This window comes from Eutrigla gurnardus (assembly GCF_963514095.1).
Source record: "Eutrigla gurnardus genome assembly, chromosome: 22".
Lineage (NCBI taxonomy): Eukaryota > Metazoa > Chordata > Actinopteri > Perciformes > Triglidae > Eutrigla > Eutrigla gurnardus.
Window position 1 is genome coordinate 12,187,048 of NC_139933.1, and position 26,929 is coordinate 12,213,976.

The 26,929-nt window shown below is 41.3% G+C and overlaps 4 protein-coding genes across 5 annotated transcripts; 2 read left to right on the top strand and 2 right to left on the bottom strand.

Annotated features, from left to right (window-relative positions):
• Positions 1 to 28: 28 nt before the first annotated feature.
• Positions 29 to 5,265, bottom strand: uqcrc2b (ubiquinol-cytochrome c reductase core protein 2b). Of its 2 annotated transcripts, none has more exons than XM_084039724.1 (14): positions 5,142 to 5,265; positions 4,251 to 4,337; positions 3,741 to 3,890; positions 3,511 to 3,575; positions 3,364 to 3,420; positions 3,015 to 3,139; positions 2,602 to 2,699; positions 2,465 to 2,522; positions 2,260 to 2,355; positions 1,972 to 2,171; positions 1,782 to 1,862; positions 1,608 to 1,684; positions 424 to 577; positions 29 to 322 (listed from the first exon to the last, which is right to left on the bottom strand). In XM_084039724.1, the coding sequence occupies exons 1-14, from the start codon at positions 5,172 to 5,174 to the stop codon at positions 239 to 241; spliced, it is 1,365 nt and encodes a 454-aa protein (XP_083895850.1). In that variant the 5' UTR covers positions 5,175 to 5,265; the 3' UTR covers positions 29 to 238. The 2 variants fall into 2 exon arrangements, with proteins under 2 accessions (XP_083895850.1, XP_083895849.1); XM_084039723.1 differs by lacking the exon at positions 4,251 to 4,337 and adding an exon at positions 4,113 to 4,214 and having other exon boundaries at positions 5,142 to 5,221.
• Positions 5,266 to 6,351: 1,086 nt separating this feature from the next.
• LOC311032741 (NHP2-like protein 1) lies at positions 6,352 to 7,656 on the top strand. The gene is made up of 3 exons (XM_084039738.1): positions 6,352 to 6,545; positions 6,725 to 6,845; positions 7,177 to 7,656. The coding sequence occupies exons 1-3, from the start codon at positions 6,543 to 6,545 to the stop codon at positions 7,437 to 7,439; spliced, it is 387 nt and encodes a 128-aa protein (XP_083895864.1). The 5' UTR covers positions 6,352 to 6,542; the 3' UTR covers positions 7,440 to 7,656.
• Positions 7,657 to 8,178: 522 nt separating this feature from the next.
• crym (crystallin, mu) lies at positions 8,179 to 10,545 on the top strand. Its single transcript, XM_084039825.1, has 8 exons — positions 8,179 to 8,409; positions 8,478 to 8,628; positions 8,726 to 8,788; positions 8,884 to 8,985; positions 9,262 to 9,445; positions 9,536 to 9,657; positions 9,774 to 9,858; positions 9,959 to 10,545. Exons 1-8 carry the CDS (start codon positions 8,243 to 8,245, stop codon positions 10,030 to 10,032), a joined length of 948 nt encoding a protein of 315 aa, XP_083895951.1. The 5' UTR covers positions 8,179 to 8,242; the 3' UTR covers positions 10,033 to 10,545.
• Positions 10,546 to 12,060: 1,515 nt separating this feature from the next.
• Positions 12,061 to 17,613, bottom strand: rac1a (Rac family small GTPase 1a). Its single transcript, XM_084040526.1, has 6 exons — positions 17,336 to 17,613; positions 16,001 to 16,072; positions 15,675 to 15,792; positions 15,161 to 15,223; positions 14,665 to 14,824; positions 12,061 to 13,485 (listed from the first exon to the last, which is right to left on the bottom strand). Exons 1-6 carry the CDS (start codon positions 17,368 to 17,370, stop codon positions 13,355 to 13,357), a joined length of 579 nt encoding a protein of 192 aa, XP_083896652.1. The 5' UTR covers positions 17,371 to 17,613; the 3' UTR covers positions 12,061 to 13,354.
• Between the last annotated feature and the right edge of the window lie 9,316 nt (positions 17,614 to 26,929).

Consider the following 26,929-nt stretch of genomic DNA (forward strand, 5'->3'; position numbering starts at 1 on the left):
ATAACACCCAAAACACCAACACTTAAACTCTGTAGATAGAATTTATTCATTATTTTACATCAGCTATACAGATAATGTGGACAGATGAGTGAAGACGTTGTGATGCACCAGAGCAGCATCACCTGGAAATATACTGCTGCAGCACCTGGAAACACCCAGCCGTGTTACGACATTATGCCCCTCAGAACAGCATTGATGAACAAAAACAGGTTTAGGAAACTAGTGACACGGTAGGGGTTTAGATTTCATCCACAAAGGGAGTTTTTATGAGGTTGCCGCTGGATGCCATAGTCTTCTTGCCGGTCACAAATGTCTTGGCGGCCTGCAAACGAACAGCAAGAACGTTAGGGCATTAACTCCAAAACACAAATCTTATATTGTTATCTAACTGACATCACAACAACCAAGAACTAAACGTCTTACGTTGGCGACATCAGTCAGGGACACGTTGTCAATGTTTCGGGAGACTTCCTCGGCGGAGCAGTAGGATCCCTCGGCCAGAGCCTGAGTGCCCATGGCCTCCAGCAAACCCTCCGAAGTCTCCAGGGACATCAGGAACTGGCCCTTCAGCTGGGCCCTGCACAGAAAACAAAGTTCATCATCAGGTACAATAAAGGACAACTTTTTACTCTGTATTTTCTTGAGAATGCAATGCATGAGGATGAAATGAGACTTTTGTCCAGTCCTTTTTTCTTTTATGTGAATTTATCACATTTAACTGGAGGGAAACAGATATCACGGCTCTGTCCAAAGCAACAAACAATGTTAGGTTTACCTTTTATCCTGTTTTAGTTGTATGTCTATTTCTGTGTGTGTATATCCAGAGTGACATAAAGCCTTGTGTGTGTTTACACTTATAATAAAACCGATTCTGAAAATCTGACCAGCATCACTGAAGGTCTCTAAATATCACTATGAGTGCAGCCTGATTGGAGCAGGCCGACTGCCTGGCCCTCAGTGTCATGGCTGCTTGCACCCACAAAGTGTGATTTCCACTGGATGAACCATGATGCTGCAGCGCCACCAAATGGCAGCAAATGTGTCACGGCAAGATATGCTGAGAAAGACCCCGTTTCTTTAACCTATCTGAAAAACAATGTGTGATAGAAACAATTTGATTTTTTTAATGTGCCGTATTAATTCTTGTGCTCTTTGGACAGATCCTGGCTAGCTGCTTCCCGTCTTTACGCTGAGCTGCTCCAGCCACACATTTACCCTACAGGTAAGAGAGTGCTATTGGATCTCCTCATCTAACTCCAGGCAAGAAAGTGAATAAGCGAATTTGCCAAAATGTTGAACTATTCCTTTTACTGCTCACTGAAATTGACTTAAAGCATGTCAGATAGTGCAGAGGTAGAGACCCTAATTAAGTCCACTATTAAGTCAATTTTGTTGGTTTTAATTGTAAACTAGAAATAAACAACTTGATTTCCCAATTAAATCATAATTTAGAAAATATGCCTGACAGCGGCATCATATTATATTTGGTCTCTTCCAAAAGAGAGTCTTACATACTGTGGCACATTCTTCCAACAAATGTACATATTGTAAGTCTCTTTAGATAAAAGCGTCTGCTAAATGCTAAAAGGAGTGTCTGTATGTCGTACTTGGCCCGAGTGAGGTCAGCAGCTGTGACTCCACCATCAGCAACCGCCTTCACCTCAGCCAGAGCGGCCTTGATCACCTGAGGAGGACAGATATTACATCAAGAAACCGTCCTTTTTCCAGTTCCATTTATTAAAAACAAGGACTGCGGCTACTCTAGGCTGTGGGATACTCACATCACCAGCAGCTGCAGCCTGGGAAATGGTGTAGACTCCAAACAGACCAGAGTCAGAGTAGCCGGAGTTGAAAGCACTGACCTGTACAGAAAAAGAAAAAAATCAGGGGAAAAATGTTGATTCACGCCAATCAAGGCCCCGGTGTATGAACAGTTTTCAAAGTTTATATTAAAAACTGAAAATCACTCACATCAAAGGGGTCAGCTGTCACCTTGGCAACACCCTGGGTCAGTTTGCTGGAGACGCAGGAGCCTCTCTTGACATGCAGACCAGCTCCCAGTAAATGCTGCAGCACACTGAAGGCCAGAGACTCGCTGGAACCCGCTGCCGCCGCCTGGCTCACCACCGCCGAGTGGACCACGCTGCTGATGCCGGGCAGACGAATTTCACCTACAGAGAGGAGTTCAGCGAGTTACAATTTCTCAAAATAGTTGCGCTGTGCGGTTGCAGATTCTTTTCCAACATCTGTACAGTTCACCTCCACGATAGTGAGCCGTGGCCCCCGTCGTGCCTGCCCCGCTGCGGATGTTGAGGAATTGCTCCCCAACTTGCTTCAGCACCGTGTGGTCCACACCTGAAGGAAAGACCAACATCTTACACTTACTGATCTTCTGGTAATTTAGAAATTATTTGGTGACCACGATAACTTGATGCCATCAACACTCATCAAGTTAAAGCCTTACCGAGTCCAACAAGAGCCATTCTTGCGCTTGTGAAGTTGTTCTGGACAAACTGGTGCAGCTGGAGAAAAATACAATAATAGAAAGGTTTAAATGGGTGTATTAACACTACTAGAAACTACCACTAGAGAAATACTTACATGCCCAGACTGGATGTTGCCAACCATGTGGTTAGGACAGTACAGGGAGTTACAGAGAGCATTCTTGTAGGCAGCTTCATGCAGACTTTCAATCACGCCTGAAAAAAGAAAGCGGCATAATCAGGATGCAACACTAATGATGAAACCAATGTCTGTGATGTTCTTAATTGATAAATCAGCTGCCTGTTTGGGGAGACTCCCAGTAAACAGTGATAGGATTTGGTCTGCCTGTCTGATGTAATCTGCTTTTGTCACAGATTTTTTTGTTGCGAGGTGAAATTAACTTTATTTATCCCCTGGTACCTGCGGTCCAAACACAAATCATCAAAGGGTCCTTGTCCCAGGATTAAGTTCCTGCTGTCGAAAAGCGTCAATAATCAGTGTGTGCATTGCAAGGGAACCAAAAAGCCCACCTATTTGAGCGCTCTGTGCAGCTTGGGCCCTGTCCCTCTTCACTCTGGGTGTGAGGTCTGAAACCTCCCATGCCCGGAACTCTGGGGCTGTTGTCACATTGATCAAATACTCCATCACTGTGTCACTGCAGACAAATAATGAATAAGGGAGAAAAAACGGTTTAGCGATATCCTTCCCCTGTAACCTCGTCTGCCTCTTCCTGTGTACCAAACAGTCACTGTAGGAATATGCTATAAGAACTTTATGCTATCGTCGTCATAATTCAAGCTCAAAGTACGAGTGTTTATCCTCAAAACATGTCTACAAACATGGAAAATATCACAACATTGACATTATTCAAAGACTTACATGTCATCTCTCAAGCAGTCAACGGTGTAGAACATGTTCTCTCTGGATGAAGTCACGCTGCAGATAAACATGTCCAGATAAGAAAACTGATATAGGAAGAAACTTTCATGAATGAGTCTGGAATGACCTTTCTTGGCAGTTACTGACCTCAAGCTGCCTCCCACTGCCTCGACACCCCGGCATATCTTGAAAGCCGACGCTCCTTTGGTCGTCTGCAAAAGCAGGAAATGTGCGTCAACACCAAGCTGAGACGGAAGGCAAGTATGCTCGACAATAATATACGTTGGGTATGAATTATACATGAAAACCAATGAGGGAAGAACAACTGAATTCATTCTAAATGATCAACAGTTGTTTGAAACGGTGCGGTATCATACCAGGCTGGAGGCCAGTCGGAGGAGGTGGGTGACCCCCTGGTTGTCAGGGGTCTCATAACGACAACCGGCCTTGACAAACACTCCGATCTTGGAGGCTGGGGAATAGTTCTCTAGGGAGGCGATCACCAGTCCGCTGGGGAGTCTGGTTACCTGGACACAACGGCACATATGGAGATATTCTGTTGGTTAACCATTTCCATTAAATATAGAAAAGATAGACATTTCAACAAATAGGCCTGAATTCACACTTTTAAAATGCTTAAACAGCTTAAGCATTAAATATAAGTAATATGTATTTTCCTCTCTCTTCATTCTAAGACTTGAAACCACACCATGTGGACCCGGGCCATCCCATCCTCATCCCCAACATACGTGGATGTCCTGAAAGGAGTGGCCAGCCCCCGGAGAGAGCTTGAGGCCAGCCAGGGGCCGGACAAGTGACTGGCCTGTTCCGGCGCCCACATGGAACCGTCTCTGTTGGAGAAGAAACACAAGTCAACAACCACTGACCTGCACATCCTGCGGCTGAAACTTTACGTGCTCGGCAGCCCCAGTGAACTCCACCTTACGGGCAGCCTGGGCCGCGTAAAGCCTCTTCTGGGGAAAACAAGAACACGGGAAGGTGGGACATTAAATGTGTTGCTGACCCATGCAAGGGCAGTTTGAGGAGGAAGGAAATCACACCAAAATGATGTGACAAAATGATGCTTGAGCATTCGGATGATCTTCTTCAGCACATATTGTTTTTGTGATTAGGCCAACATGAATGAGAAGTGCTCAGAAACATCTAGAATTCCATGACAACTGGGTAACTCCAAAACAAACTTCATTGCAGACTTTTCACAAAAAATGGAAAATCAGCCACAAATCGTTTTAGATCTATTGGTTCTGTGCTCTAATGTCAATACACAGACAGACGTACACGTTCACTTGTTTTTATGTATTCATATATAAATTAATGTAGTGCAGGTTGTTGAGCTGGTTTATCACCACATAGGGTTAGTTTGGTTACAACAACCCAAGTCGCAGGTGTTAATTAAGTTTAATATATGTAGAATAGCGATGTACGATAGCCGCACGAGCCTGAGCTGACGTCAACATAGGTTGAGGAGCGGAAGATGAATCGAGTCCTCGAGAAGCCAGCGGTCACTTCTGAGACTCCGAGTTGAGTGACTTTGGGTTCAACAGTACGTTTAATGTCTCATGACCCGTTTATTGTGTATGTTAGGTTATAAGCACATAGTCACGACGAGCTGCTTCCTCGTCTCCTCTTCATCACACCTCGTCCGGACACGACCCTGACTGTTTTTATACACAACCGACAATCACACAAAGAACGTAACGGACTAGTGCAGCTTCTCCGACACACAAATATACAGGATACGTTAACGGAATCCTCACCGAGAGCTGACTAATTCCCCGAATCCCCTTCATCGCCCCGACTCTCCTTCAGTCAGGACGTTAGAGCAATATGGCTGGCCTGAAAGTGCCCTACCCACAATCCCCAGCGCGTTCTTTGCTCGCAAAAGTACCGCCGAGCCAATGTGCGTGCGCCCTCTGTTGCCACGGAGGCGAATAGCACACAACCCCAAACTGTACAATAACTAAATACATGAATACATTATGTTGTTTCTCTACAACCTGTTGCCACTTTTGCTTTGGCATTGTACTAAAAGTTTATGGTAAGATAATTCCAGGCTTACAAGCAGTAATCTTCAATCATCAACAAAGCTCTAAATACTGCAAATTATTAATTACTTTAATCAATTGCAATATGTTTTTATTTATTCATATAATTTTTTGTCATTCATTATGGTCGTTCTTGCTATTTCTCCTGCACTGCGCTGTTTACTCCCCCTGGGATTGTTTTAACATCCATGTCTCATGACACACAAAAGTACATATAAAAAAAAAAATACTGGGCATAAAAAAATACAGGAAACGAAATAAAATACTTAATGTACAAATATTTTTTAGTAAGTACAGTAAATATTGAGACATGTTCACATAGGCCTCGATAAAATACAGAAGTATGTATGTATGTATATATGTTTGTTTTAATTTACTTGAAATATAAAATAAGCTACTTCTAATAATCATTATATTTTATAGAATCTGATGTTTTTGTTATAATTCTTACTTCTATCATTATCGTGCTGTGTTGATATAACTGATTAGGTTTGCTGATACTGTGGAAGTCTTTACAGGGCACCTTAAGACCCATTTATTTAAGCTGACTTTTGGGTAGACCTCTGTCTCTGTCTTTAATTTCATGTTTTGTGTGTATATCTGTGTATATGTGTCATACTTCTGTATGTTTTGCTTTGTTTTTATTATAATATTGATAATGTTTGGTTTTACCTGCACTTTGTTTATTGTGACGCACTTATTAAGCGCTATATGAATCGGATTTATTCACTTTTTTGCTATTTGCTGTTCTTATAATATTGGTATAATCAATATTTATGTATTGGGTACAGCTTAAAATGTTTTCACATCATCGATTATTTTAACACCCATCCATTGGCTATACCTATAATATAAAACGTAAACAGGGGACAAGCACTTCCTGTCGTTTTGAGCTGATGCCTTCATTGCGCATGCGCGTTCTTCCACACGTGCGGTGAACGTTTAGGACTGGCTGCATGCAACAGAGCTCAGAGAGTTTATAGCGCCACAGATCTGTAACTATTAGAAAACACATCTTGTGTCATTGTTGGCCTTTCTAACACAGGTTGAAAGAACAATCCTCCGTGAAGCATTTCGCCGAGAGGGCCGAAATACGAGAAACGACTGTTTACGATGGTGAGTGTTGCTGTTCTGAGTTAGGCTAACAGGCTAGCTAACTATTAGCTAACGTTAGCTGAAGTGACTAGCCTGCCCAGAGAGCTGTGTTTCACTCGCAACATACTCGTGTTCGTTTACTTTATACGCAGCGTTCCCGTTTTGAGTGTGTTTTTATTTTGTTTTTGTAATTTGACCAGACTGAACCCCAAGTGAACCCGAAGGCCTACCCGCTGGCCGACGCCACGCTGTCCAAAACCATCCTGGACCTGGTGCAGCAAGCCTCAAACTACAAGCAGCTGAGAAAGGGGGCTAACGAAGGTGAGGAAGCCTTCATCTTTGGACTAAATCTAACTATAATCATTGGTTTCACGTACAAGCAGGTCGTTTATTTATCCACCACTTGTAGATTAATGTGACGTCAGAACAGTGTGTGAAACGTGGTCTCTGGTAAACAAGCACACATACAAATACGAGGATTGTCTGTCGATTGCCAAGTAATTTAGTGATGTTGCTTTGTTTTCTTGGAAGTTGCAATCAAATATTTAGTTATAAAAAACAGACTATCAGTTAACGTCTGCCAAAATGTGAGTACAATTAATAATACTGTTGACGCATACACTGTACCAACTCTGATCTTTTTTTTCTGCAGCCACTAAAACCCTGAACAGAGGCATCTCTGAGTTTATTGTGATGGCTGCTGATGCCGAACCACTGGAGATCATCCTCCACCTGCCGCTGCTCTGCGAGGACAAGAACGTCCCGTACGTGTTTGTCCGCTCCAAGCAGGCCCTTGGCCGGGCCTGCGGGGTGTCTCGCCCCGTCATTGCTACCTCGGTCACCATAAAGGAGGGTTCTCAGCTGAAGCCGCAGATTCAGTCTGTTCAGCTGTCTATCGAGAGACTGCTCGTCTGATTTCTCTTGCACTGTTGTGACAAAGTCTCCTTGGAAAATAGGGGGAACCAAAATTCCAGATTGGGAATATTCTTCAGTTTGATTTAAAAAAAAGTCATGCATGACAAGAATTGTTTTTCTTTTTATACTTCTTAGGACAGTGTATGAACTTAAGTGTGTGTCAGTTTGCCAAGGCATCACCTGATTCATAATAAAATCCTTTTTTATTTAAACCTGATGTGGTGTTTTTTTCACTTCAATGATTCATCTTTTCCTTAACTTTTAACAATATCTTTAACATCCGGAGTCATTTATAATATAAGAATCTATGTATTGGGGAATTAATATGAATTTCAGCCACAAGTGGTGCTGCAGAGGTCATTTGTATGTACATGCTTAAGTAGCATTTTCAGGTGTCTGTACTTCACTTATTTTCTGACAACTTTTTACTTTTACTCCCTATATCTTAAAACAAAAAGCTACTGTACACCTTACATTAAAAACAGGCTCAATACCTTTTCTTATTTATGTGTATGTGAAAACAGTCAGTAGAAAGTGATCATTTTTACTTTGAGTACTTTTGATTACCCTGTTCTCTAGGGTAGAAGTCGTCCTTCAGTAGTGCTGTATATTATATTATTATATATTATATTTATATTATATTATATTTAGAGGGAAGTTCTACCCCGAACTTGGCCTCAGCGCCACTTGGTCACGCAGTGGTCTACTGCGCATGTGTGGAACGCTTACTCCAACAAACCCGCTGCCAGTTGTGTGACCGGCCGCAGCTCAGTTTGCATTTGGATAGACTATCTAGAGACGCCATGGCCGGGCCTCCTGCTGTCATATGGAAGAGTGAGGTGGAGCGGCTGTTGCTTTACCGGGAGCTGCTCCCCCGTCTGGAGGAAGCTTTGGGGAAGTTCTCCAGGCGAGAAAGCGCAGAGGTGATCCAGCCAGTGCGCACCACGCTGCCCCTGCAGAAACACCACGGGTAGGCTCCGCTCTGTACTTCCAGTTTAGTGATGCACATTAAACATTAACACACTGTCGCCCGTACAGCTTCATGGGATTAATGCCTACATACATGGAGAACGACGGAGTCCTGTGCACGAAGTGCGTGTGTTTCTACAAGCGGGAGGACGGTTCCACTTTGCCCGCCACGCAAGCCACGGTGTTGCTGCTGGACCCGGAGTATGGGAATGTGATGGCTGTGGGTAAAACTAACGCATGACTCTTTATGAAGAAGCTGTAATCAATGAACCAGCATGAAAACGCTCTAAACTAACGAATATGTTTCCAACCTGCAGGTCATGGATGGAGAGGTCATCACAGCCATGAGGACAGCGGCGGCTTCGGCCATCTCTGCCAAGGTACTTAGATTTTCCCAACATTAATTAATGCCTATGTATAATGTTGCAGCGTTGTTCTAACTTTGACACCGTCCTGCTGTATTTGTGTCCCACAGCTGCTGATGCGCCCTGACGCGGAGGTGTTGGCCATCCTGGGGACTGGCAAACAGGCCTTGAGTCATTACAACGTCTTCACAGAAACGTTTGCATTCAAAGAGGTAAGCATAACGACTGGTGAGTGGAAGAACAACACATCTAAACAGAAGTCTGTTTATCCAAGAGGGCAATGTAAGCACAAGTGGGATACTGGTCTCATGTTGGTACTAATCTCATATTAGGGACCTAAAGGAGGCCAAAACCACCAACACTGCATGGTGATATAAAGTGCATCACCTTTTAAAAGCCCATGACTTTAGTTTATTAACAACTAATGGAATGATGTCATGGTTGTTGTAATAAACTCTCACACGTCCCTGATGGCCTCCTCACCACAGTTGCGTGTGTGGAGCCACACAAGACAGGGAGCAGAGAGGTTTTGCCGCTCCGTCAGCGGTGCGGTGACGCCGTACGTGTCCGTAGAGGAGGCGGTGAGAGGAGCAGACGTCGTAGTGACGGTAACCAGAAATACAGAGCCAGTGCTGTTTGGTCAGTGGGTCAAACCAGGAGCCCACGTGGCAGGTGAGAAGAAACAACCCACACACACAACACGATATTAAAGAGGAAATCGTTTTTCCCCCCTGCTGTGATTTCCATCCTGTTGCTGAGCAGCGGTGGGAGCTTGCAGGCCGGACTGGCGGGAGCTGGACGACGTGTTGATGAAGGAGGCGGTGGTGTACACCGACAGCAGGGAGGGAGCAAAGTGCGAGTCTGGTGACGTCATCCTCTCCGGGGTCAGTTAGTCATTCTGCTTTCTAATCGCCTCAATGAGTTCAATGAAATGTCTCTTATTGGCCGACTTTGCAGAGTGTGTGTAGAAGCAAATGTGATTGTAGATCCCTCGTTTCAGGCCGAGGTGTTTGCAGAGCTGGGAGATGTTATTAATGGGACAAAACCTGCCCACAGAGAGAAGACAACCGTGTTCAAATCCCTTGGTAAGCCTTGGCGGTATGCATGCCAAGTCCATATTTAGGGAATGTAGTTAATGTCTTCCAATTCAGTACATTTAGACTTGTTTTGTTTGTTGTCCAACAGGAATGGGAGTTGAAGATGCAGTGTCTGCTAAGCTGGTATTTGACAAATGGAAAGCCAAATCCAGCCAAGTCTGAAGTGGCCATGTATTTCAATCCTGACCTCTTTGTTTGACCTTCATGGCACACAAGGTGATCGAGATCAAGACAACAGAAGACATGAAAGGAAATAATATATTTTAATACCAATGAAGCTGCTTGATACACAAATAATAGTTGTTATTGTAAGCTAACACGATTAATCAATATTGAGTTAATGAACTGTGTTACATGTGCTTGCTGATGCTAGAAGAAGAAATGTTTAGATTTTTTCAAATGATATGGAAGCCTATGGGGGACTTTATTAATGTAAACTTGAAAATGAAAATGTCATTCCACAATATCATCATTTTACATGTATGTTATATAATGTAATATGTAATCCAATCTGCATCAATATTTTCACATACTTGTATGGCTATATTAAAGTGGGAAAGGCACTCTGACATTTCATTTTTAGTTTCCATTTTGTGAGCATTCTTTAAGCCACAATTTCAAATGCACTCAGTGAATCAGAGCACTGAGTATATTGCATTTACATTTTTGTGACAAAATCAATGACAAAAGAAAAAATATTTAAATGTTTGGTTTCAGCTAAAGAAACAAGCTGCGAAACACAGGGAGGTGAATCAGAAGTAGCTCAACTGCCTCCGCAACAATGTTGATGCTCGATGAAACACCGTTTATGATTAGGAAACACCAATAAGACAAAAGACCACCAAAGACAAAATATAATATACTGTGAATATAAAATTTCACAGACATATTGTTGCATTTCTTTCTGGATTGTGTAGACAAAAAGTAATTAGTTGTAGTATAGTATTTTGACAAAAAGTAATTAAAAAGTAATTAAAAAATCAGTATAGAATATCGACAAAAAGTAATTAAAAAATCATAGTATAGTATTTTGACAAAAAGTCATTAAAAAATCAGTATAGAATTTTGACAAAAAGTAATTAAAAAATCATAGTATAGTATTTTGACAAAAAGTCATTAAAAAGTCATAGTATAGTATTTTGACAAAAAGTAATTAAAAAGTCATAGTATAGTATTTTGACAAAAAGTAATTAAAAAATCAGTATAGAATTTTGACAAAAAGTAATTAAAAAATCATAGTATAGTATTTTGACAAAAAGTAATTAAAAAGTCATAGTATAATATTTTGACAAAAAAGTAATTGAAAAGTCATAGTATAGTATTTTGACAAAAATTAAAAAGTCATAGTATAGTATTTTGACAAAAAGTAATTGAAAAGTCATAGTATAATATTTTGACAAAAAAGTAATTGAAAAATCATAGTATAGTATTTTGACAAAAAGTCATTAAAAAGTCATAGTATAGTATTTTGACAAAAAGTAATTAAAAAATCAGTATAGAATTTTGACGAAAAGTAATTAAAAAATCATAGTATAGTATTTTGACAAAAAGTAATTAAAAAGTCATAGTATAATATTTTGACAAAAAAGTAATTGAAGTCATAGTATAGTATTTTGACAAATTAAAAAGTCATAGTATAGTATTTTGACAAAAATTAAAAAGTCATAGTATAGTATTTTGACAAAAAGTAATTGAAAAGTCATAGTATAATATTTTGACAAAAAAGTAATTGAAAAGTCATAGTATAGTATTTTGACAAAAAGTAATTAAAAAGTCATAGTATAGTATTTTGACAAAAAGTAATTAAAAAGTCATAGTATAGTATGTCGACAAAAAGCTGGCAATGGTATGTCTATATTAATATTTTGTCATAATCCAATGTTGGACAAAGCTAAATGCTGACCTGCTGGTGGCGCTATAGGATGTGGTGAACTGACCCACATTGCCATCCAGCTACCATGGCTAAAAATGCAAAAGCCTTTCCTGGTTCCAGTGTCTCAAAAGTAAAGATTTGCTTGTTTGGACAATTTTATGTCAAATTCCGTAACATTTTTAGACTATGAGGACATCTCGTTGGTATCTGGGAAATATGTGATGTTACAGACAGTGGGAAGGAAATAACCCTACTTGCTGTTTTACTTATTACCCCGAACTAGTATGTTTGGACAAAAATGATAAATTCAACAGAGCATTTTTGATTAATTTATTTGCTTTAAAAAAAAATCCCTATGACTATGTGAAAACAAACCACATTCAGCAAGAAAGTAAATCCAAGTGTGCACTTCCACTGCAGCATTAAAACACTGATAAAATGAGTCCAGATTTACAGTGGTTCTCAGAGCACCCATGCAAATTGATCATTGCTCATTTTAAAACGAAATGCATTTTCTGAACAGTTGATGCTCGCGATGTACAACAAAGACCTTCAAATCAAGTGTGTGAACACACTCGCTCGTAGACTTCATATAGCACGGGGACAGATGGGGTCGAAACGAACTTAGCGACAGCTTGAAATGACGTAACCTTTACAGATAGACGGAGAACGAAGCAGCACAGCAACCCTGGCTGCACTGCACCTTCACGTGAAATACTGTGTGTTGACTGAACATGTAGCATGAAGAGAACAATGGATTCACCTAGAAAGCTTTAAGGAACAAAACAAGACAATCAATGTTAGATATCTATTAGAGACTGCGTTTTAAATGCTCGTTAATTGTAGAGACTAGTAATTATTACTTATTTTAACAGCTGCTACAAAAAAAAAAAGGGTTAAACTGTTTCCATATGACTGCATTGTGGTATCTGGTACAGTTTAAGACAAAATTAAAATACATGTTAGTGTCCATGGAGTGACTACAGAGTGATTGCCATTGACTGAGTTTTGGCAACCTCAGTCTAGTCTGATGACACATGTAAACAAAACCATCAATCACAGCTGACATGAGACTAATAATAAAAAAAGGAGAAATTAGAGCTTCAAACAACATTCTTCCTTAAAGTAAAATTTCATCAAGGCAGCAGGAATCTCTTAGTGTGTAGGGGAGAGAGTGCAGTGCAGGACCTCCTTCTCAAATAGAGTTAAATCTACGGTTATTTCATGATAAAAATCACATTCAAGTAGTGTTTCTTCACGTCTGAGAAAAAAGACACAAATGCTTTTTGTGAAATCCTCCCTCTTCCTTCATTAATTAACCCCAGATCCCTGATCAAATCCCCCACCCTCACGTTCCCCAAGGCCTTAGCAAAGTCACTTCATTCCAGTTCATCTGAAAGGACGAAACAGATGTGAGCAAACTGAAACCAGATCCGACAAGGAAACATTCAGCACTGCTTAAATCTGTGAAGTTCTTTCAGACGGAAGTCTGATCTACCAGAGCTTCTATGTAAGCAAGGACACGGGGTGAATAGATATTTGGGGCACCCGGCCATCATCTTCGTCCGTCTGAGTGTAGGCGAGTGTTTGTCTTCTCCCTGTGGTTCTCCATTACAATAACCTGCACTTCCTCTTCCGCTTCTTGACGGGTGGAGGGCACAGGACCGCCCTGATGGCTTCGTCAAACACTGTCTTAAGGCCACGCTGTGTCAAAGCAGAGCACTCCAGATATTTCACTGAACCTGGTGGGCAGAAAAAGCAGAGGAATGAGTCATCAAACCAGTTTGACTTCATCCCATGCCGCCATCATCATACATAAACTTTAACATATCATCCATCAAACAAACATCTTTCAGTGTCAGAGAGCAGTGTGTAACCATATGTCAAATGCAACAACTGTAATATATTGTACTACATTAACAATGTAATGTAATACAATATAAGGAAATAAAATGCAGGATTAATGGTCCCTTCCACAGGTAATTCATTCTCCAAGTACATACTGCAGAGTGGACTAGATAGATGGTTACAGAAAGATGAAGAACATTGGAACATAATAACTTTGAAGAGATATATTTCCACTGATAAACTCTAAAACTAAATGCTTCTCATGACCTCCAGGGCACTAATGGTGCTGAGTGACAAGCCCTCAGTTTACGACACAGCCTGGATGAACTCACAGCGGAGGGAAACAACAATACTGAGTCCCCGTCTGGACCATTTCAGCTAGTTTATTTCATAATAACTCTTTTCCAGGTCAGAGGCCTAATATCTGGTCTCTTTTAACAGACTCAGAGGAAAACGCCTTGAACTGATGAGAAACAGAATGAAACATATTTTGCCGATGAAATGTAAATTCATTTATATCTATGATGATGATGGCCGTGCCTGGAAAAACCTTGAATGGGAGGCGTCTTTTACTTCCAATAATAAATTAAATTATGTTGTGACGAGTCCACGAGTGCTGCTCTTGGTTTACGCCTCATGCGGACGGTGCACACGCGTCTCCTCATCCCCATGTGTGTGCCTGCACGAGAGTGCAGACGTACCTCAAAGTCACGTTTGCAGGCCCTCGATAACGACACAGTTGTGTTTTGAGGTTGCATTACTTACTGCCTTTCCAGCAGCACATAACGCAGCCTGCCAAGGCCTCTGCCCAGGACCGGCAGCCCCACCCCATCATGGGTTGTGCTCCGACATAAGCGAGGGCAGCTCCATGACTCAGAAGGACTCGGCCTCATATTTCTCTGTACTCAGCTGAGATGACTGCATAAAGCTGCAATGTGTCTTTCGGTTGAATTAAAGGTATTTGTTTTTAAGTATTGTGTTGTTCTACAGTATTATTTTATTGTGTTAATGAACGAGCAGCAGTCGCATGATGTTATAGTAAAGCATATTTCAGTTATGCTGTCTGAACTTACTTATTTCTTTGGCCATGGCCAAGCCCTGAGGGTAGATGATCGGGGTGAGTTTCTTCTCCTTGAGTTTTTCTATAGTGTCCTTGTCGTCTCTCAGGTCCAGCTTGGTGCCCACCAGGATGATGGGTGTGTTGGGGCAGTGGTGTCTCACCTCAGGGTACCACTGAGGGGGGAGAGAAGGGGACAGGGTCATGAATGCAGGATGCGGATGGACAGTATGGGAGTGCATTGACAATTGCAATACAATGAGAATTTAATGCAAATGAGAATTGTGTAAACAAAGGGCCAAGTTAAAGTATATGAATGGACAGAAAAATGTATATTCAATTTAGCATTTTATAACACAATATATTTATACATCGTTTTTCAGATAAATCGTTTTCATTTCAACTTTCTGTCTCCGTTAGGTTCAGATTGGTACGTGTCTAATGGCGGACCTGATGTTCCCTCTATTGGCAGATGTGACACACTGCAGAAATAAAGAGCAGGTTGTCCTCACCTTGGCACGGACGTTTTCAAACGAGGCTGGACTGACGAGTGAAAAGCAAATCAGGAACACATCCTGAGGAGGGAAAACCGATAAAAGCATAAACACACACGACACCTTAACTTACACTGTGGACAAGAATCTTAACATTAGAATAAATCAACACCATGACGCTGAGAATAAACAGATAGCACACAATATTGACTTAATAAGACGCCAAATGTTCAGACACGAAGGTTCACCAAACTAGACAAATCTGGACTCTGTTGGTTTAATACACACTGACTCCGACCAGCAGCTCCCTGTGAGTCGTTGGCACAGAGGCCAGTTTGTTGTCAGGACAAAGTGCAAACAAGAGCTCCCTTTCATTTCCTCCACACAGTGTATAGGTACTATGGATACATGGCTCTACTCTGCTGAGTGCAAAGACTCTTGTCTTATCAATCAATGCTGGCAAAGTGAAAAAGAGTGTTCATGCTGACATTGTCTGGCTGAGTTACTAGTGTGCGTGAATGCATAGACATACCGTCTGTGGGTAGGACAGAGGCCTGAGCCTGTCGTAGTCCTCCTGTCCTGCCGTATCCCACAAGCCCAGGTTGACTGGTTTCCCATCAACCATCACATTGGCGGAGTAGTTGTCAAAGCTGTAGGAAGGGAGGGGGAGATTATTCTCCAGATAAGGCATAGTGTGTTTCAACCATTTCCCACTCAATAGATAAAGTTCTATATTATCTTAATGTCCAATACAGTGAAGAGATAAAGTTGTGCACAGATGTTAATCCATTTCTCAACAACTGTCTCGCCTCCATATCACAGGTGTTGATGAGGGGTGTGTTTGTGTGTGTTACTTACACTGTGGGGATGTACTCTCCCGGGAAAGCATTGGTAGTGTAGCTGATGAGCAGGCATGTTTTACCCACAGCCCTGGGATCAGAACGGAGATGAGAAAAGATAAACAGAGAAAAGAAAATGATGATAGTCATTCATATTTTTTTTGTGAATTTTTGCAGTCTGCATTGACTTTAAGAAGCATCAAATACATACTTCTCAAAAAATACAGTTCCCTCACAGTCTGATTAAACAATAGAAAGTTAAAGAGGAAGTAAAGTAATCTTGATTGCAGGGTCATTCGTTTTATACTGCAAACTTGTGATTGTGTTATCATGTCCGATATCTTTCAAGTGTGACGTTGCTAGTTTTAAGGTCTGCTTTAAGAAGACAGTGTTGTAGAGTAGCAGTGACCGTGTCCATGAGCTAAAGAATGGTTTATACCTCCTTAAATCTAATCAGGTATGAATCCCAAAAAGTGCTGAATCTGTCCGCATAAAACATAGCATTAATACTGCCCACGTCAGAATACTACCTGAGAATGAATAGCATTAAAGAATCTGGAAAAATTGTATTGTCCTATTTGAATTATTTTATTTAATTACGTTTAAAGTTGGATTCTTAGGTCAAATAATTCCAGACATTTTCTCCTTTTCTCCCCACAGAAAAAAATATTTTACAACAGCTGCTTTTGCACATTTCATGCCTTAAGGAGGAATGAGGCATTCTGTGAGGTCAGTTAAGTTTTTAGAAGTTTTAAGAAGTGTATCACGTAAAAAATAGCAAACATTTACTGGCTATAAATGCATGAATTGGTTCTCTTTTATATAATTTCATATTGATTGGGCACTTTGGATTATGGAGTAAACCTTCTGGTCAACAATCAGTTAAAAAACGGCTTCCTATTCATTTGAATTGGGATTTCTTTGTAATTTTGACATTCCTTAAAATAATAATGTATGGAATAAGTTATTCCAAGGCTTCAAAATGCTGTCTGGTTAAAGACAAACATGCACAATAGTTTTGAGATAAATAGCGAACAATCCAAGAACTTCCATATAGGACGAGATATCCAGCAGCTAACGGGCAACGAGGCGGCCTGCGTCGTGTCTAATACTTGACACGCTTTGACCCGTTCAGTCCCATCTAACCGGAGCACGGAGATAAATCTGTCTGACCCAGCTGGACCGGAGAGCAGGCACAACAACAGCTGTCAAGTTGGCACGTTATCCGAGGCTTGCTAGCCGCCAGACAACTGTTGGTAACGGGGTCAACGAAAACAGCCAGTTTAACATCACACGAGACAAACTGGGAACATGTAGGACGTCAAAGGAAGGATAAAGAGATGATTTCACGTACCCGTCCCCCACCACCACACACTTAATGGCCTGCATCGGACGCCTCTCTCGCTAGCCACCCAGCCAACGTCACGGCAGTTCGAGCTCAGTTAGCTTAGCTAGCTAACGGCGGCTACAATAAAACCTGCCCGGCGGCGATGGGAAGCGACGACGTAAATAAACCGAGAGGGGCCTCGAATGCGGTCGGAAAAGTTATTAAAATGTTGTCGCTCCCTCTCTGCACACCAACCGGCGAAACTCCCAAGTTGTAATCCAGGCAGGCAACACCCAGGAAAAAAAAACTCTGGAGGAAAGATTGAAGGAAAAAAACGCCCACAGTTTGGAGGCTGCAGCTCCAAGATCCCAGCAAGTCACATCCGGTCAGAGCGGGACGGTCAAACACCGCCATCTACCGGCGGAACAGGGATAAGACAGTTCAATGACGAGAACCAAAGTCCCGAATCCAGTTTGTAAATGCGTGGAAGGAAGGAATATTTTCCATTTTCCCAAGTAAAAATTGCAACACAATAAAATAATAAAACACAATATAATAAAACACAACTTTTGTACAATGCAGCAGAATAGACCACATTATAGTTAGTTATATAATTATACCTGGATATTATCACTGGATAACTATTCACAACTAGAAAATGCATTTCCTGCGGAAATACGTGGAAATGCTTTAATGCTGAAGCAACATTGAAAAAAAAGCAGAATATTTGAAGAAAATATTAAAAAAGCTGAATATTTGAAGAAAATATTAAAAAAGCTGAATATTTGAAGAGAATATAAAAAAAGCTGAATATGTGCAAAAGTATGAAAAAGCTGAATAGTTGAGGAGAATATTAAAAAAGCTGAATATGTGCAAAAGTATGAAAAAGCTGAATATTTGAAGAGAATATTAAAAAAAGCTGAATATTTGAAAAGTTTGAAAAAGCTGAATAGCTGAGGGGAATATTCAAAAAGTTGAATATGCAAAAAGTTTTAAAAAGCTGAATAGCTGTAGAGAATATTCAAAAAGCTGAATATGTGAAAAGTATGAAAAAGCTGAATAGCTGAAGAGAATATTCAAAAAGCTGAATATGTGAAAAGTATGAAAAAGCTGAATGTCTGTCCCTCTCTCTCTCTCTCTCTCTTTCTCTCTAATGTCTCACTCTCTGTCTGTCTCTCTCTCTCTGTGTGTCTCTCTCTGTCTCACTCACTCTCTGTCTGTCTGTCACTCTGTCTGTCAGTCCCCCCCTCTCTCTATCTGTCCATCACGCTGACGATGTCATATGTCATGATGTCATATGTCATCTATCTGTCCATCACGCTCTCTGTCTGTCCCTCTGTCTCTGTGTCTGTCCCTATCTCTTTCTGTGTCTGTCCCTCTCTCTCTCTGTCTCTCTGTCTGTCCCTCTGTCTCTGTGTCTGTCCCTCTGTCTCTGTCTGTCCCTATCTCTTTCTGTGTCTGTCCCGCTTTCTCTCTCTCTCTGTCTGTCTGTCTTTCTATCTGTTTGTGTGTGTGTGTGTCTGTGTGTGTCTGTTAGCCAATACATGTCACTGAACTCAGCTGTCACTCAAGTACTGCCGAGCACTACCGAGTACTACCGAGTACTACCGAGTACTACTGAGACTCAAGTACTGAGAACTACTAGGTACAGGTCACTGAACTCAGCTGTCACTCAAGTACTACCGAGTACTCCATTTTAAAGTTTAAATGGAGTTTCTAGGTGAAAGTATGGCTGAGCTGAAGAGGTTTGACTAAAAAAACTACATATCCCACTACTAATGTAGTTTTAGTACATTCCTGTCCTCCAATCAGAGCACACCTGCTGTCAGTTATGAAGATCAGTGCCACACAGTGCTGTCACCATGGCAACGGCCCTTGCTGCGTGTGTATGACTGCTTTGGAGCGTCTCTCTGCTTCTCTCTATCGCTCAATTCCCCCTCTGCGCATGGGTCCGAACAAAAGCATGCCACGCTCACACCGAAACTCCTATCGCCAAAATTTTCGGACCGTTAGCGCCACAAGACTCGGCTGAAGACACTGATGACTGTTATTTTTTCCTAGTGTCAGAAATGTGGACGCTAGGGCGAGTTAGAAAATGCTGTTCATATCAGGTTTCTTTGAAAATCTGCTTCTCAATTAACATTAGAGCGGATGAGGAAAAAAAGAGACTTGGCCGCGCTTAGAGGTTGCTAGTTCAAATTCTGTAAAACTCACAGAGATTTTGAGCACATTGTGAGAGACAGGACAAGTTTGTCTACAAAATTGGAAAATATCACGTCTGTAGAGTGAAGATCGTGGCCGGGAGGAGTTTGGAAAGGAAAAAACTCTGAGAAGCCCTCACACTCTAACTGATGATGTCACGCACTCTAGCCCAGAAGGTTCCGCGCAATACACACCCATTGAAAACTCAAAAAAAGTCTGAAAACAGCATCATATTTAAACACTGATAATTTAAAAACTGTAATAGATATCACAATGAAAAGTAATAGCTGAATAGCTGAAGGTTTTGTGAATGTTTTAAAATTTGAATGACGTCTGTAGGTGGAAGTATGCAGACTGCCATGCTTTTCAAAGAGGAGCATGTTAAAGAGGTTTTTAGGCTGATCTCCATAGGAATGCATTGAAAAAAAAATATGGAAAAGGCTGAATATATTAAAAAGTATGAAAGGCTGAAAAAATGTTGAAGATGTCCCGGAAAAAGCTGAAAAAGCTGAACATTTTGATAGCTGAATGGTTTTTGTAGCTGAAAGTATGCAGAAGCTAGAGGCGACCAAAAAACGTACGGAAGAAGAAAAAGAAAAATAAAGATTAGGATAACATAGGTTGGAAATGCTTGAAAGCATTTCCACCAATTAATAGAATGACGAATTTTAATATTGCAGATGATTAATTATCTTTAGAAACTAGTATCCGTAGCTGTCAGATAAACGCGATTATTTGCAAGCAAATACGTTTTCTGCTCATGTTAGATATTTATTTTATTCTCAAGTTCAAGGATTTTCTCTCTTAATTATTGGTGTAGATAAGACGGGGATCTCAAATACTCGATGTTTTGAATAAATGAAAAATGCAAAAATCATTATCGTCATACTTCTACTCAACTACATTTCAGAAAAAATATAAAAAAATATAAAAATACATTCTGTGTAACGAGTAATATAACTTTTTATTCTGCTGCTCATAATACCTTTGTTCTTTTACATGAGTAGATGTTTGAACGACTTGATGTTTGACTTTTATCTGTAATGGAGTATGGACCATTGATTGAAAAAAAAAACCCTCTGCAGTTTGGCATGTGAACACGAGAGGGCAGCATTTTTCAATTTTACAGTTTTACTGTCAAACCACATTCTCCTGTCCAAGACTCAATGCTGAAACATATAAAATAAAACACACACACACACACACACACACACACACACACACACACACACACACACACACACACACACACACACACACACACACACACACACACACACACACCAATACATTAGTAAATATGTTATAGTTATTGGGGGATTTTCCAGCAAACAACACATTAACAGGATAAACGTAATCCTGTCTTTACGTGTGTGTGTGTGTGTGTGTGTGTGTGTGTGTGTGTGTGTGTGTGTGTGTGTGTGTGTGTGTGTGTGTGTGTGTGTGTGTTATGGTGGAGGGGTGGGGGGTGGTTGGTTGGGGGCAAACGCAGAGAAGAGAGCTTAATGAAGGATAACCAGGCAGTCACCGGCACATCGGGGAGGCTGTAAAACACAGTGGAGTCTCACTGTGGGGCCTCATGATGTCAAGCTGAGAAAAGACATTAAATTCATGCTCTGAGAAAGAATTCATACATCTCCAAAAAAAAAAAAACACATATTTTAGAATTTAAAATGTCTTCAATGAGTTTTACAAACCCTGGGCTTTTTAAAAAGGTCGCCTTCATTAGACCGCGTGTAATGTTGCATCCAAATTAGCAGCAAATCCATCTTTTTATTTGCTTTTGATTTGCCTTCATTGGAGCTTTGTTACAATAATTGTGCTCCACTGATTGTGCTTGGAAACTCATATAAAGATCCTCTAGGCCACTTTTATGGGTAAAAACACAACATAATCTAAATAAGCATTGTGGGGTCATTAAGTTACTTCAATTCAACATTTCAAGACATTTTTGTTTCTTCAGGGAGTCAGATGGGAAGATGCCTCTCTTAAATATGGAGTGTGTGGCTCGGTTAGTTTATAGTTAAACAGCTAGCCTGGTTTCAGAAGAAGGCTTGGAACTTCACATCAGAGTTTGCAACAAGCCAGACTATTGCTGTGAAGGATCGGTGATGGTGAGGCGTTTATTGTGCACTGTCACGCTCAGCCCTGCACCTGCTTCCTCTGCCACCCCTCGGTCCTTGTGCACCTCCCTTCACACTGCAGTTTGGAGAGTCATTTTACCGGATCATTACGTCCAACCATTAGCTCTCTTAATAATCACCCAGGTTTAATGATCCCTGTCACGGTGCTCTCATTTGCATATGGACTCAGATTGACTGTCTGCAGGCTTTAAATGCCAGAATGTGCTCTGAAACAGCAGCACTCACGGCAGAGATCACGGGAAGTCCGCCATCATACCACGCGGAGAAAGTCAACACTACTAATGGAGTGAAAGCTAAAGAATGAGAGTATCCTCGAGTCACTCTCTGGATTTCATCATCATAAAGCAGATGGCTGAACCAGAGGCTTTGGCATTTGTGCTGCTGCTATCTCTAGTTCCCACATGATAAACTCAAGGCTCGGCCTATACGCTGCAGTCAAAAGATCCTTTCGATAACTGCAGCTCAAACCGCAACATTTGATGGATTTTCAGAGAATTTATCTGCGGTGGCGAGTCTGATTCGGACAACGCAGATCTGATAGGGTGCTTTTTTTTTTTTAAATGTCACACAGTTGCATCAGAGAATAACATTTTACCACCAGTGAAGGCCTTTCTATCCAGCTCACCCACTCGCTACACCTATATGCTCATAAATGCACAGAAACGCTGCTCCAATACAACAAACTGCACCTGAAAATGTCTCAGCAAAAGAAACTTCCCGTTTTATTCTGTGAAAGCCGTGAACTGCCTGTAGATGCTCCCTGCATGCCTCCAACATCCGACTGCATGTTGAGCAGATTGGTTTCAGGTGGCTCTATGTGCAGCTTGTTTATTAGCCAGCGGAAGCAGATGTTAAAGCTCCTTGAAAATGAACTTTTGGAGGAGTCCTCTCCTTGCACGAGCAGTGGCACGCAGCATACGCAGAGCTTGAGTCATCAGTGGGACTTCTTCTGTGTCATGACATTCAACCATGAGTCACGTCAACAATCACATTCAATCAGATCTGTTTCAGGTGTGAGATGAGTCAATGGAATGAACGTGAAGGGAAGTTTCCAGCAAAATGGCAACATTTTACTTCCAGTAGGAACGATGACCCTCGTTTCTTTTGTTCTCCGTGTCATTTTCTGTGTGTGTGTGTGTGTGTGTGTGTGTGTGTGTGTGTGTGTCTCCTTCTCTACTACTCTCTCCACCATTGTGAGAAAGGAAGTATGTCACATGACTCGTGTGTTTGCATTAGCAGGGAATGTGCGTGGGACTGCTGCAGATGGTTTTTCACCAGATTCAGGAATTTGTCAAAAACCCGACACTCAAATAAACCTTCCAGACCTAGATTGGATTTATCCGAATTGTTCTAGTCCGGATAAATGCAGCGTGTTATGTCTCTACGTATTTCAGTACCTGACAAACAGACACATTGGAGGGCTCACTTCAAATAAATCAGACTCTATTACAGACGGCTGAAATTCTCTCAGCATCTACCTCAATATAACAGGACGGGTCATGAAGCAGGCTCCTTGCTTACAGTGTCGCTGCCAAACAACTGCAGCCAAGAGTTGCCCTGGATGGATCTGCTTCCACACAGGACAGGGTCACTTCCTCCATGAGTGCAGCGAAAGTTCAGGACGGGGGGGAAAGGCCTCAAGCTGAAATGAAAAAAAAAAAATGCCTGCAAAATATCTTGTCTTTTATAGCAGCAAACAAATGTTCTGCATGAATTAATTTCACCTGGATAACTGGGACACATAATGTAATCATTGCACTGGTTTAAAAGTGATTACTGATGCATTTAAATAGGAATAAACAGAGACAAACAACGAATAATATGATATCCATCCTTCAAACAATCTGCAACTTTTAGTGATAAGGGTGTGTGGAGTCACAGTCCTCTGTAGCTTATGATAAAGTCTTCACATGCTTATAAAGTACATGCGACTGCATTGCATTCTGGTCTATCGAAATCTCACCATGATCAAATCTTTCCTTGTAGATTTGTCGACTTGCATTAGTTTCTGTGCAGAATGTCTGTTTAATAAATCGCAGAATCCTGTCTTCACCCGATTATCCGCCTGACTTTTCTTAACACAGTCACACAGCCCGACCCTGTACATCTCACAAGCATGCATGCATAAATGTGCCCAGCTGTAATCAGACTGCTGTAATGCACGTGGACGTCCATCGACTCTCACAGAGGCTTGAGGTCAGTCCATCCCCTCCCTGAGATGTTCTAACATGTGCTGCCTTGTAGCAACCTGCTTCCAGTTAAACATCCATCCAACATTTGTTTCCTGCATGGCTTTTAAATGGGGGGAAAGTAAATATAACTACATTTGTGTGCAGGCAAATATGATGTTGGACCGAGGCCAAGTTTATGGGTCAAAAATGAGTCAGAGAGGCGGGATCTTGCTCCTTCTATTCCATTACGTTAGCTTGGATATGTCTTGGTTCATTTGGGAGAAAAAATGTTTAATTTCCAAATGTTCTTAATCCCAGAAGACAGCAGGCAAATATACTCAGCGTTTTATTGATTAGAGGGAGCTAATTGAATTGTGTGTGGAGAGAGCTTGTGCTTGACGCCTCCCTTTTTTGGTTCCACTTAAACTGGAAAGGTCCGGACATCTGCACGCCTTTACCTTTTTATTTATGAGCAATTCAGAGAGCTGCACGGCAGAATATTAGTCAAAAAGAGAGATGTAAATGAAGATGTCATGATTCAAGTTTGGTTCTTGGCCGCAGGCGAGCCTTTAAGAGGGCGTGAGAAGGAATTTACAGGACGAAGCCACAAATGAATGGTAACGAATGCTGTGGAGTCAGTATTTGTGAGCGATGAAGGGGGGGGGGGGGGGGGGGACATGTGAGACCATTCATTTGCTGTATTGGAACAGAACATAAAAGCATATGTTTTTGAGGAAATTCAAGTCATCTTTAGGTCCCTAAGGAGAGAGCGGCTTCTGTATGTGCAGCATGTGACCGGGTCATAAGACTTAGCCCCTTTATGAGACTGAACTAATCAATACGGGAGGGTTATTAAACCATGGCGACTCTTTGACCTTTGGCCATTTCATAATGTTACCATTACAGGCTGATTCATTAATCCTATATCTCTATAGTATGCTGTACATACCAGTGCATCAAATGTGTCGCCGTGGAAACAAGTGAAGATCAAAGAAAACACTTTACCATTTCTCTCTTGTTTTAGCTTTAATAACAATACTTTAGTTCAGAGTTAGGTGTGTTATATCATGAACAAAAAACACTAAATCCAGCCTCTACGTCACTCGTTCCAGTAACGCTGAGGGGATTCCTGCTGTATGAAACAATGCATCCATCGGTTATGTCAGCATGGCTGGGCTGCCAGCAGGTGGACTTGGATCACAGAAGGGAAAGTAAAGAAGGAGGCATTTACAAGTTTCCATAGTTGTTGCATAACAGTCGAAACTTTGCACGAACAAAAGGAAAAATCCAGCAAATTCAAACCCAGACCTGCGTGCTTAAGTTCTAGCATATACAACCGTCCAGAGAACGGGACCAGACAGGTCAGATACTGGCGTTATTGACTAATGTTCCCTAATGTCAAAATCAAGTTTAAACACTTAGTTATTTGAGTATATAAGCTCCCATAGTGTGTATTTGTAAATTAAGTATAAGGTAGGTAGGTAGGTAGGTAGGTAAGGTTTCCCTCTGAAGTGCATCAAGCAGCATTATAATGGTAATACTCAAAATTGTACTTGTGACAGAGGTCACATGAGATTTCCTATCACAGTGAGGATGAGGGAGGGCAGGCCGATGACGTCACTTCCATTCCTGTAACTTTCTTCCATTGTCTGCCTGCAGTTCTGCACAATGAGTCCTCGGCACAACTCCCTTCCTGAACGCTGGGGCCACACGCGGGCTCCTGCCTTCATATTCGGCCCTGCGGTGCATCACTGCTGGTTTCTGCCTCAGTGAGGCATGAGCTCACATGGGCAGGGACAGGAAGTATCTGAGCTGTTTTATTCTCTGGACAACAGCCTGTCCTGTCCTCACGCCTCCATCACCAAGAAGAAAAGGGCGGAATGAGATCAGAATCCGAGAACCACCGCTGACAGAATTTTTTAGGAAAGTTTCAGGAGGTGAACAGATAAATGTGCTCTGTAATGAAAACCAAAGGCACCCCTGATATGTTGTCTGCTTATCAGTTTACCTTCACCTCATTGATTAAGGAGTTTAACCCCTGACTGAACCGGAGGAGCCTGTTAGAGTTACTGAACGCAGGCTGGAAGTCTCAGTGCTCTGTAGAGGCTGTAAATGAAGCTGTGTGTCTGCTGAATGTTCAACCCGGAGAGCCTTGTGTGTGGTCAGAAGTTCAGTTGCTGTTGCCTCACTGGTTTGATATGCAGATTTGAAGTGGCGTCAAAATAAAACTTGAGTTCATGCTAAATTGAGACTGAAAGTTCCCTTTGGAAACAATAGTTTCCATCATATCATCTCCCTCAGCCCAGCTGTCACTAACTTGTATTGATGTTCTACAGGTTTTTCCTTTTAGCAGAGGAAGTGTGTGTGATATGCAGAAAGCTCCAGCACACATGGACCCGGGGGGCACTGTTTTGTTACTTATATTGGATAAAACATTAATAAATCCAAGATCTCAAATGAAATAGTGGAATTAAGTGCATTTTTTTAAAGATTACCTTTTGATTTATGACATTATCTAGCTTGTAAAAGTGACATCTTGTTGTTTTTAGGAGCTCTTTGCACTGTTCACATTACTACAACAGAGTCAGTTCTGGCCAGCCAAGCAGGAAATAAAACTCCATTTTGACAAAGTGTTCTGAATCAAATAAGGGTGAGGAGTGCAACCATGCAGGTGCTCCGTCAGATCTACTTACAATGCACAGGGTAATGATTCATTAACACGCTGCTCCAGCCTATATTTAACTTCCAAATAGGTTGATAAGATACTACATTTGTGGTGGGGATCTATTTCCAACATGTTTACTTAATAGATGCCCTATTGCAGAGATCTTCAACAGGGGGTCCGTGACCCCAAAGGGGTCCGCAGGGTTACTGCAGCGGGTCTCCGAAATTATTTGATCCCAAACTTTTTTTTAATTTAAAAGTATGTCCAAAAATACACATTTAAATTAATACAACCTATAATAAGCAAATATAAATCGTCTTAATTATTAAATGTTATGTTGTGAAATTGCGATGTAGAAATGCCAATTTTTAATTAAAAATGTTATATAAATATATGAATCCGTCAACATTACATTGTATATATACATCATTAGGACTGG